The sequence below is a fragment of the Corylus avellana genome, chromosome 5 (assembly GCF_965113065.1).
Source record: "Corylus avellana chromosome 5, dhCorAvel1.hap1.2, whole genome shotgun sequence".
NCBI classification, from domain to species: Eukaryota; Viridiplantae; Streptophyta; class Magnoliopsida; order Fagales; family Betulaceae; genus Corylus; species Corylus avellana.
The window spans coordinates 17,233,695-17,247,268 of NC_142494.1; the positions used below are offsets into that span (position 1 = coordinate 17,233,695).

General features: G+C 32.1%; 1 protein-coding gene across 1 annotated transcript; it reads left to right on the forward strand.

The window, feature by feature from the left end:
- Positions 1–12,199: 12,199 nt before the first annotated feature.
- LOC148585859 (protein CYSTEINE-RICH TRANSMEMBRANE MODULE 9-like) lies at positions 12,200–12,876 on the forward strand. The gene is made up of 2 exons (XM_088516960.1): positions 12,200–12,527; positions 12,665–12,876. Exons 1-2 carry the CDS (start codon positions 12,370–12,372, stop codon positions 12,708–12,710), a joined length of 204 nt encoding a protein of 67 aa, XP_088373086.1. The 5' UTR covers positions 12,200–12,369; the 3' UTR covers positions 12,711–12,876.
- Positions 12,877–13,574: the final 698 nt, after the last annotated feature.

Here is a 13,574-nt window from a genome sequence, read left to right on the forward strand (position 1 = left end):
TTGAATTTTTATTACATTAATTCACAAGAGAATCCATCAAGCATCTATAATTCCTAAAGTCTCAACCATATCAATATCAATATCTAATAACAAATAGAATCCAAAACTAATCTTAATGCTCCACATGCTATTCAAGACAACCTTTAATCCGAGAATCACAGCCCGTATCAGTATTCACTCAACAAATGGAATCCAAAGCCAACATTTAACAGTCAGCATTCATAATGGATTTGCAATGGAAACAAGATTGCTTACACTCGAATCGTAGGTGGTGCAACTCTAGAATCGTCTGCTAGGGTTGTCCACAGTCATTGAAGTCTTCAAAGGTGCAGGTAAATTGCAATAACATACAATGAATATCTCACTACAACCCACTGACGAAGACCCAACTGATGAATTCGTCTGCACATCAAAATAAAACTGACTAAAAATACAAAAAAAATAGAATTGACTTAAAATACAAGAAATAAAACGGACTTAAAATACTAGAAATAAAGCTGACTTAAATTACAAAAAAAGAACGGAAAAAAAATAATGAGAAAAAAATAAAAATTCGTAAAATAGATGCAGATTTTTCGTAAAATTCGTAAAAGAAAAACAATGTGTAGATTTTTTGTAGAACATACCTTCTCAATGCTGTGGGAAAATTCCTTTCGTTTGAGGCGTACGTCCAACTTGATGCCATCACGTACACAGATCGAGCAACGGAAGCAAACTTTGGTTCTGAGATTGAAGGAATCGTGGGTTTCTTGGATTGTGGAAGAAAGGGCTTAGGGTTTGTCAGAGAAGATTTGGGCGTCGGGTCTGTCATCGGAGAGTAGGGTTCATCGCCGAACAGTGGGTTGGGGAGGAAGCAAAGTCGTTGGAGACTGGGGTTGGGTTGGGGAGAAAGCCGGAGCCTAGGGTTTGGGTGAAAAGCAGATGTTCGTCGTTGGCAGCTTCATCCTCTCCTTAGAATTGATTTTCGATCAATATGTTTTAATTCAATGGTTTTTATGTTTTAAATCTTAAATCTATTTGTTTGTTTTCATTGTTTTAATAACTATTTAAAAAAAATAAAACCCAACATTTTAAATTTGTTATTTTTTTTTTATTTTTTATTTTTTAAATTAGGTGGCAAGTTAATATACAGTCATCAATGATGACGTGACCACTTATGCTAGGTGTCAAATTATAATTGGTCCACATGTCAGTGAAGTGGACTTCCGTTAAGTAAACTAACGGTCAATGGATGAAATGACCAATTTGGTTTTTATCAAAACCACAAGTACCTCCCGTGATAAAAATCAAACCTCAGAGGAAAAAAAAAAAAAAAAATGAAACCCTAGGAGGGTATTAGATATTTAACCCTCATAATTATAATAATACTTATACATATAACATAATCAATTGATCACTAAATCACAATTTTTTTTGAGATAATTAAATCATAATTTGAGTATTAATATATTATCACTATAATTTATATGATGACATAACTCATAAGTCATAAGTATGAAAGTTCATACTAATACAACAATCAAGTATCTAAAGACTTAGTTCTAATAGATGCTATAAACTTATAAGTCTATATATGTTATAAATTATAATTATATATTATACATATATGCAATTGTGCATATTGAATAACATAAATGTATAAGATCAATACTTAATCATATGATTCAATAACAATTCAAATACTTATTAAAGTGAATCATATTATTAATATAAAATATTAATGATAATGTGATTAGTATAATATCAAATTAAGTAATTGACATTAGATTAAACAATTTGTTACTTATAACCACAATTGAAGTATTAATGTATTATCATTCTAATTTATATGATTATATAATAACAAATTATATATATATAATATGACATAAGTCATAAGTATATCAATTCATACTAATATAAAAATTAAGTACCTAGAGACTTAGTTCCAATGTATGTTATAAATTTATAAGTCTATATATGTTATAAATTATGATTATACATATATGCATATAAATAATATAAATGTATAAGACCAATAGTTAATCATAGGATTCAATGATAATTTAAATACTTTATTCAAGTTAATCATATTATTAATGTACAAATCCTTGTTAAAACTAAATGTTCTTTTAAAGACTTTTTACATGTTAAAACTAAATTTTAACATGTTATAATTTATATTTAAGGAATTTTTTTTATAGTACAAGTGTAAATTTAGGGTAAAGTATTTTTGATTTTTCAATATTAGCTTTTTTTATAGCAATTTGGCCGAAGAAGACACTAAAAATGCAAAAGTTTTTGACGTGTTAATTTGACACGTCAAAAGTTTTTGACGTGTCATCCTAAAACGTCAAAACATTTTGACATGTCTAACCAGCACGTCAAAAAAAAAATAAATAAATAAATAACATTTGTAAATAATTAGGTAATAATTGATATCAAAAATATGTATTAAAAAACAATTAATTTTAATTGGCATAAAAAATTAAATTTGATTGGATAGGAAAATTAAGTTTATCATATTAATTAGTATAAATTACTTGGTATATATGTATACGTATATATATATCACATGCATGCCAATATATATATATATATATATATATATATGCATGCATAATCATTTTATATATTGTATACCAATTAATATAATTATCACATGCATGCATCTAATTCAACCATTTCATTAATATTAATTTGAACATGATATTATCATGCATATATATATCAGTCTAGTAATATTAATATGATAGCCATATTAATTTTTTAAAAATATATAAAACATACTGAATACATTTATTTTATAAGACCCACAAACCTCACATGAACTCGGCTAATTATCTATACATCTAGAATATTAATTTATTTATTCTCTAATTAATTGTAATTGTGTTGTATGGATATATAATGTGGACATATAAGAAGAAAAAAAATGATATAATAGAATAAATTATATTTGTAATAGAAATTATATGATAGAGTAAATATAATTTTAATACAAATATAATTTAATATATAATCATAACAAAATTAAAATAAATATAATTTATTATATTTTAAATTATATAATATAATTAAATATTATATTATATGTTTTTGACGCGCCATGTGTGGCACGTCAAAAACTTTTGACGTGCCATGCATGGCACATCAAAAATATTTTGACGTGTTGTAGTTAAAACGTCAAAACATTTCGACGTGTCTAACCAACACGTCCAAAAAAAAAAAAAAAATTAACAGTTTATTGTAATTAGGAAATAATTGATATAAAAAATATGTATTAAAAAACAATTAATTTTAATTGGCATAAAAAATTAATTTTGATTGGTTATCAAAATTAAGTTTATCATATTAATTAGTATAAATTACTTGGTATATATGCATATGTATATATATATATCACATGCATGCCAATTAATATCACATGTATTATATAATTAATTAATGTACACTAATTAAACATAATCATGCTATATATTAATGTATGCCAGGAAAGGTGGTTAGATTAGACGGTTAGCTAACAAAGTTGGGTGATATTTTGTTGTTATTAGAATGATAATTATAATTAGGTATTATAATTATGAATGGTGAATGGTTATAATATATATCTATATAGAGTTTCTGACGTGCTGGGTTTTGGCACGTCAGAAATTTCTGACGTGCCAAACCCAACACGTCAAAAATTATTTCTGTTTCAATTTTTTTTTTTTTTTTTTTTTTTTTTTTTTTTTTTTTTTTAAATCTGGTTTATTTTCTGTGTTCATTATATATATAGAGTTTCTGACGTGCCAAAACCCAGCACGTCAGAAATTATTTTTGTTTCAAATTTTTTATTTTTATTTATTTTTAAATCTGGTTTATTTCTGACATGCAAGTTTTAGCACGTCAGAAATTATTTCTGCTAAAAAATTCTTTTATTCTCAATGCAGTAATATAGGAAAAAAAAACTTTTTTCTGACGTGCTAAAACTAGCACGTCAGAAATTTATGACGTGTTAATTATAGCACGTCAGAAATTTCTGACGTGTTAAATGTTGGCACGTCACTAAAAAAAAAAGGCGAGATTTTTAACTTTTTCCCTCTTTTTCCTATCTTCTTTCCCTCTTTTTTTCCCTTTATAATTCTTTTATATATTCAACTTCTTTGGTCATTTTTCTTTCATTTCCAGACTCAGCTCTCTCTCTCTCCGTAGCTTCTCTCTGCAGCCGGCCAGCTCCCTCTAGAGGGAAGAAGAAAAAGGAGAAAAAGAAGAGGAAGAAGAAGAAAAATAAAAGCAGAGGAGAAGCAGCTCCCTCTAGAGGGAAGAAGAAAAAGGAGAAAAAGAATAGGAAGAAGAAGAAAAATAAAAGGAGAAGAGAAGCAGATCTGCAAAAAAGGAAAAGAGAAGAAGAATAATAGAAGATAAGAAGATAAGAAGATTTTTTGGGTTTTTGAAGATTTGTTGAGTTTCACGTTTGGGTTTTTGATTTTTCAGGTTGATTTTTTTATTTGGTTTTTGATTTTTTGGGTTTGAGTTTTTGAAAATGAAGGAAAGAAGAGAGAGTAAGAAAATGGAGAAAAGAAGAGAGGGAGAGAGCTTGGGGGGGGGGGAGTAACGAAAATGGAGAAAAGAGAAAAGAATAGAGGGAGAGAGCTGGGCCATGGGGAGAAAATGGAGAAAAGAAGAGAGGGAGAGAGTTGGCCAGCTCTCCACCGTGGGGTGAAATATATATATATATATATATTATTTTAATTGAAAAATAATTTAAATTAATAAATTTTTTAATTGAAAAAAAAAATGGCCAAAATTTTTGATGTGGCAAAAAAGCCACGTCAAAAAATTTTGACGTGCTGAATTTTAGCATGTCAAAAATGTTTTTACGTGGCAACACTGCCACGTCAAAAAATTCTGACGTGGCAGTGCTGCCACGGCAAAAAATTCTGACGTGGCGATACTGCCACGTCAAAAAAAAAATTTTTGACGTGGCACTGTAGATCAAAAATCTGAAATTTTTGACACCACCCGTTTTAACGGTTGAAAAACATCAAAACCCGCACGTCAAAAGGGGTTTTTGACGTGTCAATACTATTGACACCTCAAAAAATATCAGTAAAAAATTCACCCGATTTTTGTAGTGAGTGATCAAAATGCCCAATTTTAAAAAAACGGTTATAGCGGGCGGTTACATGTTTTACTAATTAACCGCTAACTGCTAAGTGATTACGGTTATAGTTAGTAAAATTTAATAATCGCTAAGACGAGTACAATTAGCGGTTTTTACCAATAACTATTAACTATAATTGCATTGACACCCTACTGCAAGTTGTTGATTGGTAGGTTGGTAGGTATGTGAAAATTCAAAATTGTGCCGTTACGTAGCTTTTTTTTCGAATGAGTTGACCGTCAATCTTGATATGAATTATTCTTCAATGAAACACATAATTAAAAGCGATGTAAATGGCTACTTTGTTGCCATACCACGTGTTGGTATAATGGTATGTATGAGCATGACAAATTGATAATGGCGCGTTAAGAAAGCAATATATAATTAATAAAGGATGTAGGTTTTCCAATGGAACTTTCCTTTCTAGTCTTCGCTATACCTCCAGCCTCCACGTACATGGGCCACCGCGACGCCAAGTCCTCTTTCTTATACCACGCCACGCGGTACAGCCGCCCTAGCTGCTCCTAGGATCTTCAAGGAAACAACGACTCCTCACCAAATCGATTCTCTTTATATATAAAACCTAATCTCTCATTGTTTTCTTCATCTTCATCTTTCATCTTCTCATAATCTGCTGCATATCTTTCTGCTTGCATATACACATCTATATCTTTCCTTGGTTTTTGAAGAGCTTTCAAACATGAGTTCAAGTCAGCTTCCTACTTCTGCACAAGGCCCTTATGTAGTGGCTCCACCACCGGTTGGGTATCCTACAAAAGATGCTTCCGCCTACTCTCAGACTCAGAATCCTCCTCCTCCGGTGGAAACCAAGTCTAGGGGCGATGGCTTCTGGAAGGGATGGTAAGCCCTCTATTTTCTCATATTTCTCTTCTTTTATTCATTCATTATTTGTTGGATATATTGTGATTTATAATTAATTTGTGTCGTATTTGTTTACTGTGCAGTTGTGCTGCCTTGTGTTGCTGCTGTGTACTGGACGCATGCTTCTGATGATCAGGATCCATACAATTCCAGAGACTATTCTTATTGTTTTTCATACACCATTTGGATTGATTCTTTCGATGTGAAAGTGGACCATGTGATTGGCTTCACTTCATTTTCCTATTGTTTTGTTCTTTTTATCACCCTTGTTAATTATTATTATTACGTAGATTATCAAATTGGTTTACTGCTTGGTTTAGATTCTCTCTCTCTCTCTTAATATCAAATTGGTTTACTGAGCTGTCCGTGTCCGGATAACGATGTCTCCAAATTAACATCAGCTGATGTACTTTTTTGAAGCAATCTTCAACATCGTTGATGGTAGATCTAATGAAGTACACAACTATCCAAATCGTCAAAAATATGAAATAAAGTTTTGGCACCAAAATCATGAGCCAATCACAAAACATAAACACGCGGAAATACTTCCATTAACTACAAGAAATTCGGGCTTTAACAACAACAAAATTCATCCCTAAACTCCAAAAATCGTCGCGGATGCTCCATCTAAAATGCACATTAATGACAACAAAAGCTATCAATGTCGTCGCTAATAACACTTTTGTCCTTGCCAAGAAATAGGCACGTATTATCGTTGATACTAATTCATATTATCATCGACGATAAGGCTTGTTGTTGTTGATATCAAAATTATCAACATGAACAAGCTTTGACGTCATTGATATTAAAATTATCAGTGACGAGCAGCCTTGTGGCTGATATTTATGACAATATATATTTTTTAGAATATTACTTTTGAGAAATATGAGAAATATGTATATAGACATAATTAACTAGTAGCATTTTGTGCTCACTATATAATTCATTACATGGTAATGCATCATTACAACAAAACATGTGCTCCAACCAAGTAGCGTCATTGCATAGAAAATTCATCACAAACATTGTTTCTAAACAAAAACATGCGAATATATACCTTACAAAAACACACTCATATCATTACAAAAGCACTCTCACTAGAAAGATGGAGAAGTTCTAACAAGTGTACATGTGTTGATGACCCAATGAGACCTCGAGGCACAACAAAATGTATCTTATTTTGCCCAGTATATAAAAACACTATTAAGTAATATATTGTTGTGCGTCTTCTCTCCCCATCCGGGACAAACCTCAGTAAATTGATTTATCTTTAAAACACAATACCAAAGAATAAAGTCGATCTCAAATGAGGCACTGACATACAATAGTCACCGAACATTAATTCCACTAGTTAAGCCAAACGTTCAATCCTTGTTGACCGAACTATCGATCTTGAAGCCGAACATTTGATCCTTATTGACCAAACGATCGACCGTGACACAGAATGTTCGATGAAGGCTACAATCTACATGATTATGATTTTTATTACTTAATTAATTAGGTTCAACGTGCAAGATTAGGATTTCTATTATGACAGTGTCTGACTTTATTTTGTGTATTGTAGAAATTTAGAGGTTGAGATGTCTAAGAGTGAGGAGACTCACCCGAGGTAAGTAAATACTTGCATAATTGTTTTTATTCGAATATACGATACATTCGTGAATTGAGTATATATGTTTTACTTTCCAAATAATATGTCATGAGCCTACTCATTTTTATAACATGATTGTAACTATTTCAAATGGTATTTGCTTATTGTATGATTTACGATAAATGAACAATATTTACATTATATGACATGATCGTGGGCTATGGGCTTGACCATATGGTTATAGAGATTTATTTTTATTGTTTGGCCTTTGATCCAAAAGTTATTTCACTTATTTGTGATACATGCACCATGTAATACGTACGGATGGGTCACCATTACCACTTTACTAGTAACGTGGGTCACCCGAGGTTGAATTTGGTTGAGCTGCTAGTATATAATAATATTTGGAGCACTGGTATTGTACTACTCTTGGGACAGCACTTACCATACCAATAAGGAATTAAGGGCTCAAACAGACTATACAAAGGAAAGCTATAATTAATATTGTTAATATATAAATATATGTTGCATGATTTCCCTGCATTAAAACTCAGTGACTTGTCAGCGGAATTATGTCAACATACTTCAAAATAAATCACATTTTTGACAACATAATAACAGAGGCAACACATATCTACTTTTGCTAAAAACCCGGGTTTAATATTCAATAATCACAAACTGTTTCTTAAGGCTCGATCATTACATAAACCAATTTCATAAAAAAAAATTTGCTTGCTAATTCGTGGACATACACAATGACTCTTTTCCACCTATCAAGGATGGAACTACACCAATGCATGTCACTCTCTTTCTCTCTCTAAAATCTCTCTCTCAAAGTTCAGGGTTATTGGAATGCAAGAATAAGGGACATAAGCTAAAGGGGGTGGTGTATTATTTATAGGCGTGGGGAATGGATAAGGATTAGCTAGTAAGGTGGCTAAAAATTTAATACACTAATTCTCAGACAAAAATCGTATAGGTCAAACGTTGAACGTTCGCCTAGGATTAACCTTGAGCTACATAATTCATGTTAAGTTCGTTGGCTATCATCACATGGTTATTGCACTGTGGCCAATAAAAGAGATTTACAGCACTTTCTTTATTAAACTCTATATTAAAGAATCTAATCATATCCATACACCAATGAATTCAACTCCAACATCCGCAAAAAAATAAAAAAAATTGTGCTTAGTTACGTTTAGGAATGCGCAAGAGAGTAAGGCCTCATTTGATTTGCGGAATACGTATTTTGTTAGAAAAAGGAATAGGTATTCCTGAGAATAAAAGATGTTGGAATGAAATAATTATTCCAATTTTTTAGTTTGGTAATAACACATATTTAATAATTGGAATTGAACCAAAATTACTAAATAAATCCATATGATTTCTAATTTTTTTAAAACTCAAATTAAAAAGAAAAAATAGTTGAAGGTGTGGGTGGTAGACCACGTACCCCCAGCCGGTGCCATCGGGGGTGGCCAAGACCACCCTGACGGCACTTGTGGGTGGCTGCGACCACTCCCGAAGGGCTCCGAGGGTGGGCTTGGCCACCCCCAGTTCCTGTTGTGGGTGGCCAGCCACCCATAAGATTTTTTATTTTTTATTTTGTTTTTATTTTTTATTTTAAGTTTGAGAGAAAGATTTTTAAAAATTGTTTTTTTTGGAAAACCTTGTCCATTTTCTCAGGAATAACTATTCCTCTTATTTTTTTTAGAGGAATAAATACTCTTTTATGTAAGGGATTAGTTATTCCCACTATAAACAATTCATAGGAATAGACTCCCATCAAACAAAATAATGACTATTTCATCATAATAGACATTCTATTCCAGGGTCTATTATACAAATCAAATGGGGCCTAATTGTTGGAGAAAAAAATCTAGTATGGGTCCCACTCAAGTAAACTAATTCAGATAAATTACAGTTACGTAGAAATTTGCAATAACTTAGCTACTTTAGGAGATTATTTCTCAACCACCTTCCATTATCTCTCAACCACTACCTGAACGTGGACAAACTATGATCTATCGCCACCATATGAACGTGGAACGTGTAACGACTAAAAGCAGTTACATAAAACCCTATATAAGGGACGCAACACATTAGGTAAAGGGATTGATCAAATCCTTTCTCTATAACCCTTAACTCATGCTATATTTTGATTACACATAAGTGTTAACTTAAGCATCGGAGTATTACGGGCTTAATTGATCAAACACCACGGGCTTAATTGATCAAACACCGTAACATATAAATAAGGATAGTTCGAGAAACCCTAATGCCTCCCAATTCAACTCAAGAGCTACTAAAAGCAGTTACATAAAACCCTATATAAGGGATGCAACACATTAGGTAAAGGGATTGATCAAAACTTAGAGTATCTCCAGCAGCTTAGCTAAAAGGCCAATATTAGTTATATTTAGCAATTATTGTTCTTTTTTTACGTCCAACAGAGTAGCTTGCCATTAGTTAGAATAACTACATTACTACTGTGAATAGCAATTTGGAGCTATTCACTGTAGCACACTAAATGAATAAAATATTGTTTATTTTTCTTTTGTTTATTGTTTCTTTATTTCACCTCTTTTCACTCAACATCTTTTATTTCTTCTGAACACCTCTTCACATCTGTTATGTCTCTCCCTCCAACACAAAATTTATCTCTCACTCATAAAATTTCTTCACACAGTTGGATGAAAAAATTGAATGTAGAACAAATTTATTTCATGGAAACACACGGATGTAAACAAATCAATTGCAGTTTGATGAAAAAATTTATTTATGTTATTAATTTTAAGAATTAGTACGTGCATGTGAGATGAATGTTCCTCATATGTGTTTATTTTTGCTTTTATGAATGATTTCTATATATGTACATGTGTTTGTTTTTTCCTTTAATTAATTGTTGGTAATAATATAATAAAAAAAGAATGACAAATAATATTTTAAAGCAAGTAGAGAATGAAATAAAGAATCTGTTGGAGTATGTAGTGAAAAGACAATAGCTAAAGTAAATAATTGTACTTTTTCATTAGATAAAATACCTATTGCTGTTGAAGATGCTCTTACAAACATAATAGATATAAAAGACTAATAGAAATAAACTACTTCTAATGATACGATATTACCTTTAATGATAATGTATAATCTCTAATATTTAAATTATAAATATAATTCTATAAAGATAACTTATTATTTCTAAGTATTTTAATCTTAAAATATCTCTATTATTATACTCGTAACACAGAGTCTCTCTTGTCATTGAACCGATGAATCGTTTGATATTCTCACTATTTTGCAATATTTCATCGCCGATCATCGCGGATCAAGCAGTACCAAAAACTATACTTCAACACTAAGAAACACCATCAACCACCATCAACTTTTGATACATAATTGAAGGGACGGGACAAGGGACAAATGCCAAAAGGATTTCTTGAAAGTTCCGTCACATCTAAAACATTGAAAAAGTTGACATGCAAACAAAAAACTTAATAATATAGTCCATGTGTTGGCCAGCATGTATCATAATTAGGGGTGTCAATCCGGTCTGATTTTTCGGTTTTTGGTCAAAACTCAGAACTGGAACCGAGGTACCCCGATTCTTGGTTTTGGGAAACCGGAACCGGAAACCAGGGTTCTGGTTACCGGCCGGTTCCGGTTTTACCCGGTCTGGTAACTGGTTTTTTAAGAAAATTGGTTTTTGGGCTTATTTTAGTATTGGGCCTAAAATAAGCCTATTTTTTTTTTTTTTTTTTTTCATAAGTTGGCCTATTTTAAAAAAAAATCTATTAGTCTTTTTGTCTAAATTAAAGGGGGCTTTGTTGTGATTGTTCTAAATAATTAAAAAATAAACCTAAAAAAGCCCAAAAATCGGGTACCAAAAACCGGATACTGGAACCGGAACTGGGACCCCGGTTTCCCGGTAATTTTTGAGACCCCTAATCAGCATGATGCATAAGAAAGAACTAATATCTATATATATATAGTAGTGATTTTTGGCACACCGACGTGCTTGAACAGTAAGCACGCCGGTGTTAAAATATTGAACCTAAACTTAAGTGTAAAATATATATATATATATAAAATGGAAACCCGGTTCCGGTATTCCCGATACAAATCGGGTAGCAAAAACCGGGTACCGGTACCGGAACCGGGACCCCGGTTTCCGGTAATTTTTGAGACCCCTAATCAACATGACGTGTAAGAAAGAACTAATATATATAGTAGTGATTTTTGGCACACCGACGTACTTGAACAGTAAGCACGTCGGTGTTAAAATATTATTTTATTTTATTTTTTTTACTGTTCAAATATTATTTTAATAATATTTTATAATATTTTAACAGCAGCGTGCTTACTATTCAAGCACGCCGGTGTACCAAAAATCACTTCTTTTATATATATATATATATATATAGAGAGAGAGAGAGAGAGAAATGGGAACATAAAGTACTTAGCTCCACCACATTTGTCTGCTTTCCAAATGGAACTTTCCTTTCTAGTCTTTGCTATATACCTCCAGCGCGCTTCCACATGTGCCACCGTGGCGCCAAGTCCTCTTTCTTATACGTGGCCACGCGCTACAGCCGCCGTTGCTCCAATGGATCTTCTAAGAAACAACAACTACTCTACCTAATCGGTTTTCTTTGTATATATATAAAACCTAATCTCTCATTGTTTTCATCATCTTCATCTTCTCTTTATCTTTCTGCTTGCATATACACATCTATATATCTTTTGTTGGTTTTTGAAGAGCTACCTTCGAAACATGAGTTCAAGTGATCAGCTTCCTACATCTGCACAAGGCCCTTATGTAGTGGCTCCACCACCGGCTGGGTATCCTACCAAAGATGACTCCGCCTACTCTCAAAATCCTCCTCCTCCGGTGGAAACCAAGTCTAGGGGCGATGGCTTCTGGAAAGGATGGTAAGCCCTCTATCTATCTCCTCTTGTTTCTTTTCTTTTATTCATTCATTATTTGTTTATCAGATATATAATTAAAGGAGTGGCAAATATACATTGTCATTTATAATTAATTTGCGTCGTGTTTGTTTACTGTGCAGTTGTGCTGCCTTGTGTTGCTGCTGTGTACTGGACGCATGCTTCTGAGGATCCATACAATTTCAGAGACTATTCTTATTGTTTTTCATACACCATTTGGAATCATTCTTTCGATGTGAAAGTGGACCATGTGATTGGCTTCACTTCATTTTCCTATTGTTTTGTTCTTTTTATCACCCTTGTTATTATTATTATGTAGATAATCAAATTGGTTTACTGCTTGGTTTAGATCGATTCTCTCTCTCTCTCTCTTAATATCAAATTGGTTTACTGAGCTGTCTGTGTCCTGATGTCTCCAAATTAACATCAGCTGATGTACTTTTTTGAAGCAATCTTCAACATCCTTGATGGTAGATCTAAGTACACAACTATCCAAATCATCAAAAATATGAAATAAAGTTTTGGACACTGAATGAGCCGATCAAAAAAGATAAACACACGGAAATAATTCCATTAACTAAAAGAAATTCGGGCTTTAACAACAACAAAATTCATCCCTAAAGTCCAAAAAATGGTCGTGGATGCTCCATCTAAAATGCACATTAGTGACAACAAAAGCTATCAATGCCGTCGCTAATAACACTTTTGTCCTTGCCGAGAAATAGTGATACTAATTAATATTATCATCGACGATAAGGCTTGTTGTTGTTGATATTAAAATTATCAACATGAACAAGCTTTGATGTCATTGATATTAAAATTATCAGTGACGAGCAGCCTTGTCGCTGATATTTATGATAATATATATTTTTTAGAATATTACTTTTTGCCAATTGTTGTTTTAGTTTGTACTGATTATGAGGAATATGTATATAGACATAATTAACTAGTATCATTTTGTGCTCGATCTTACTACATCGATCATTATATAATTCATTACACGATTTAATGCATCACTACAACAAAACATGT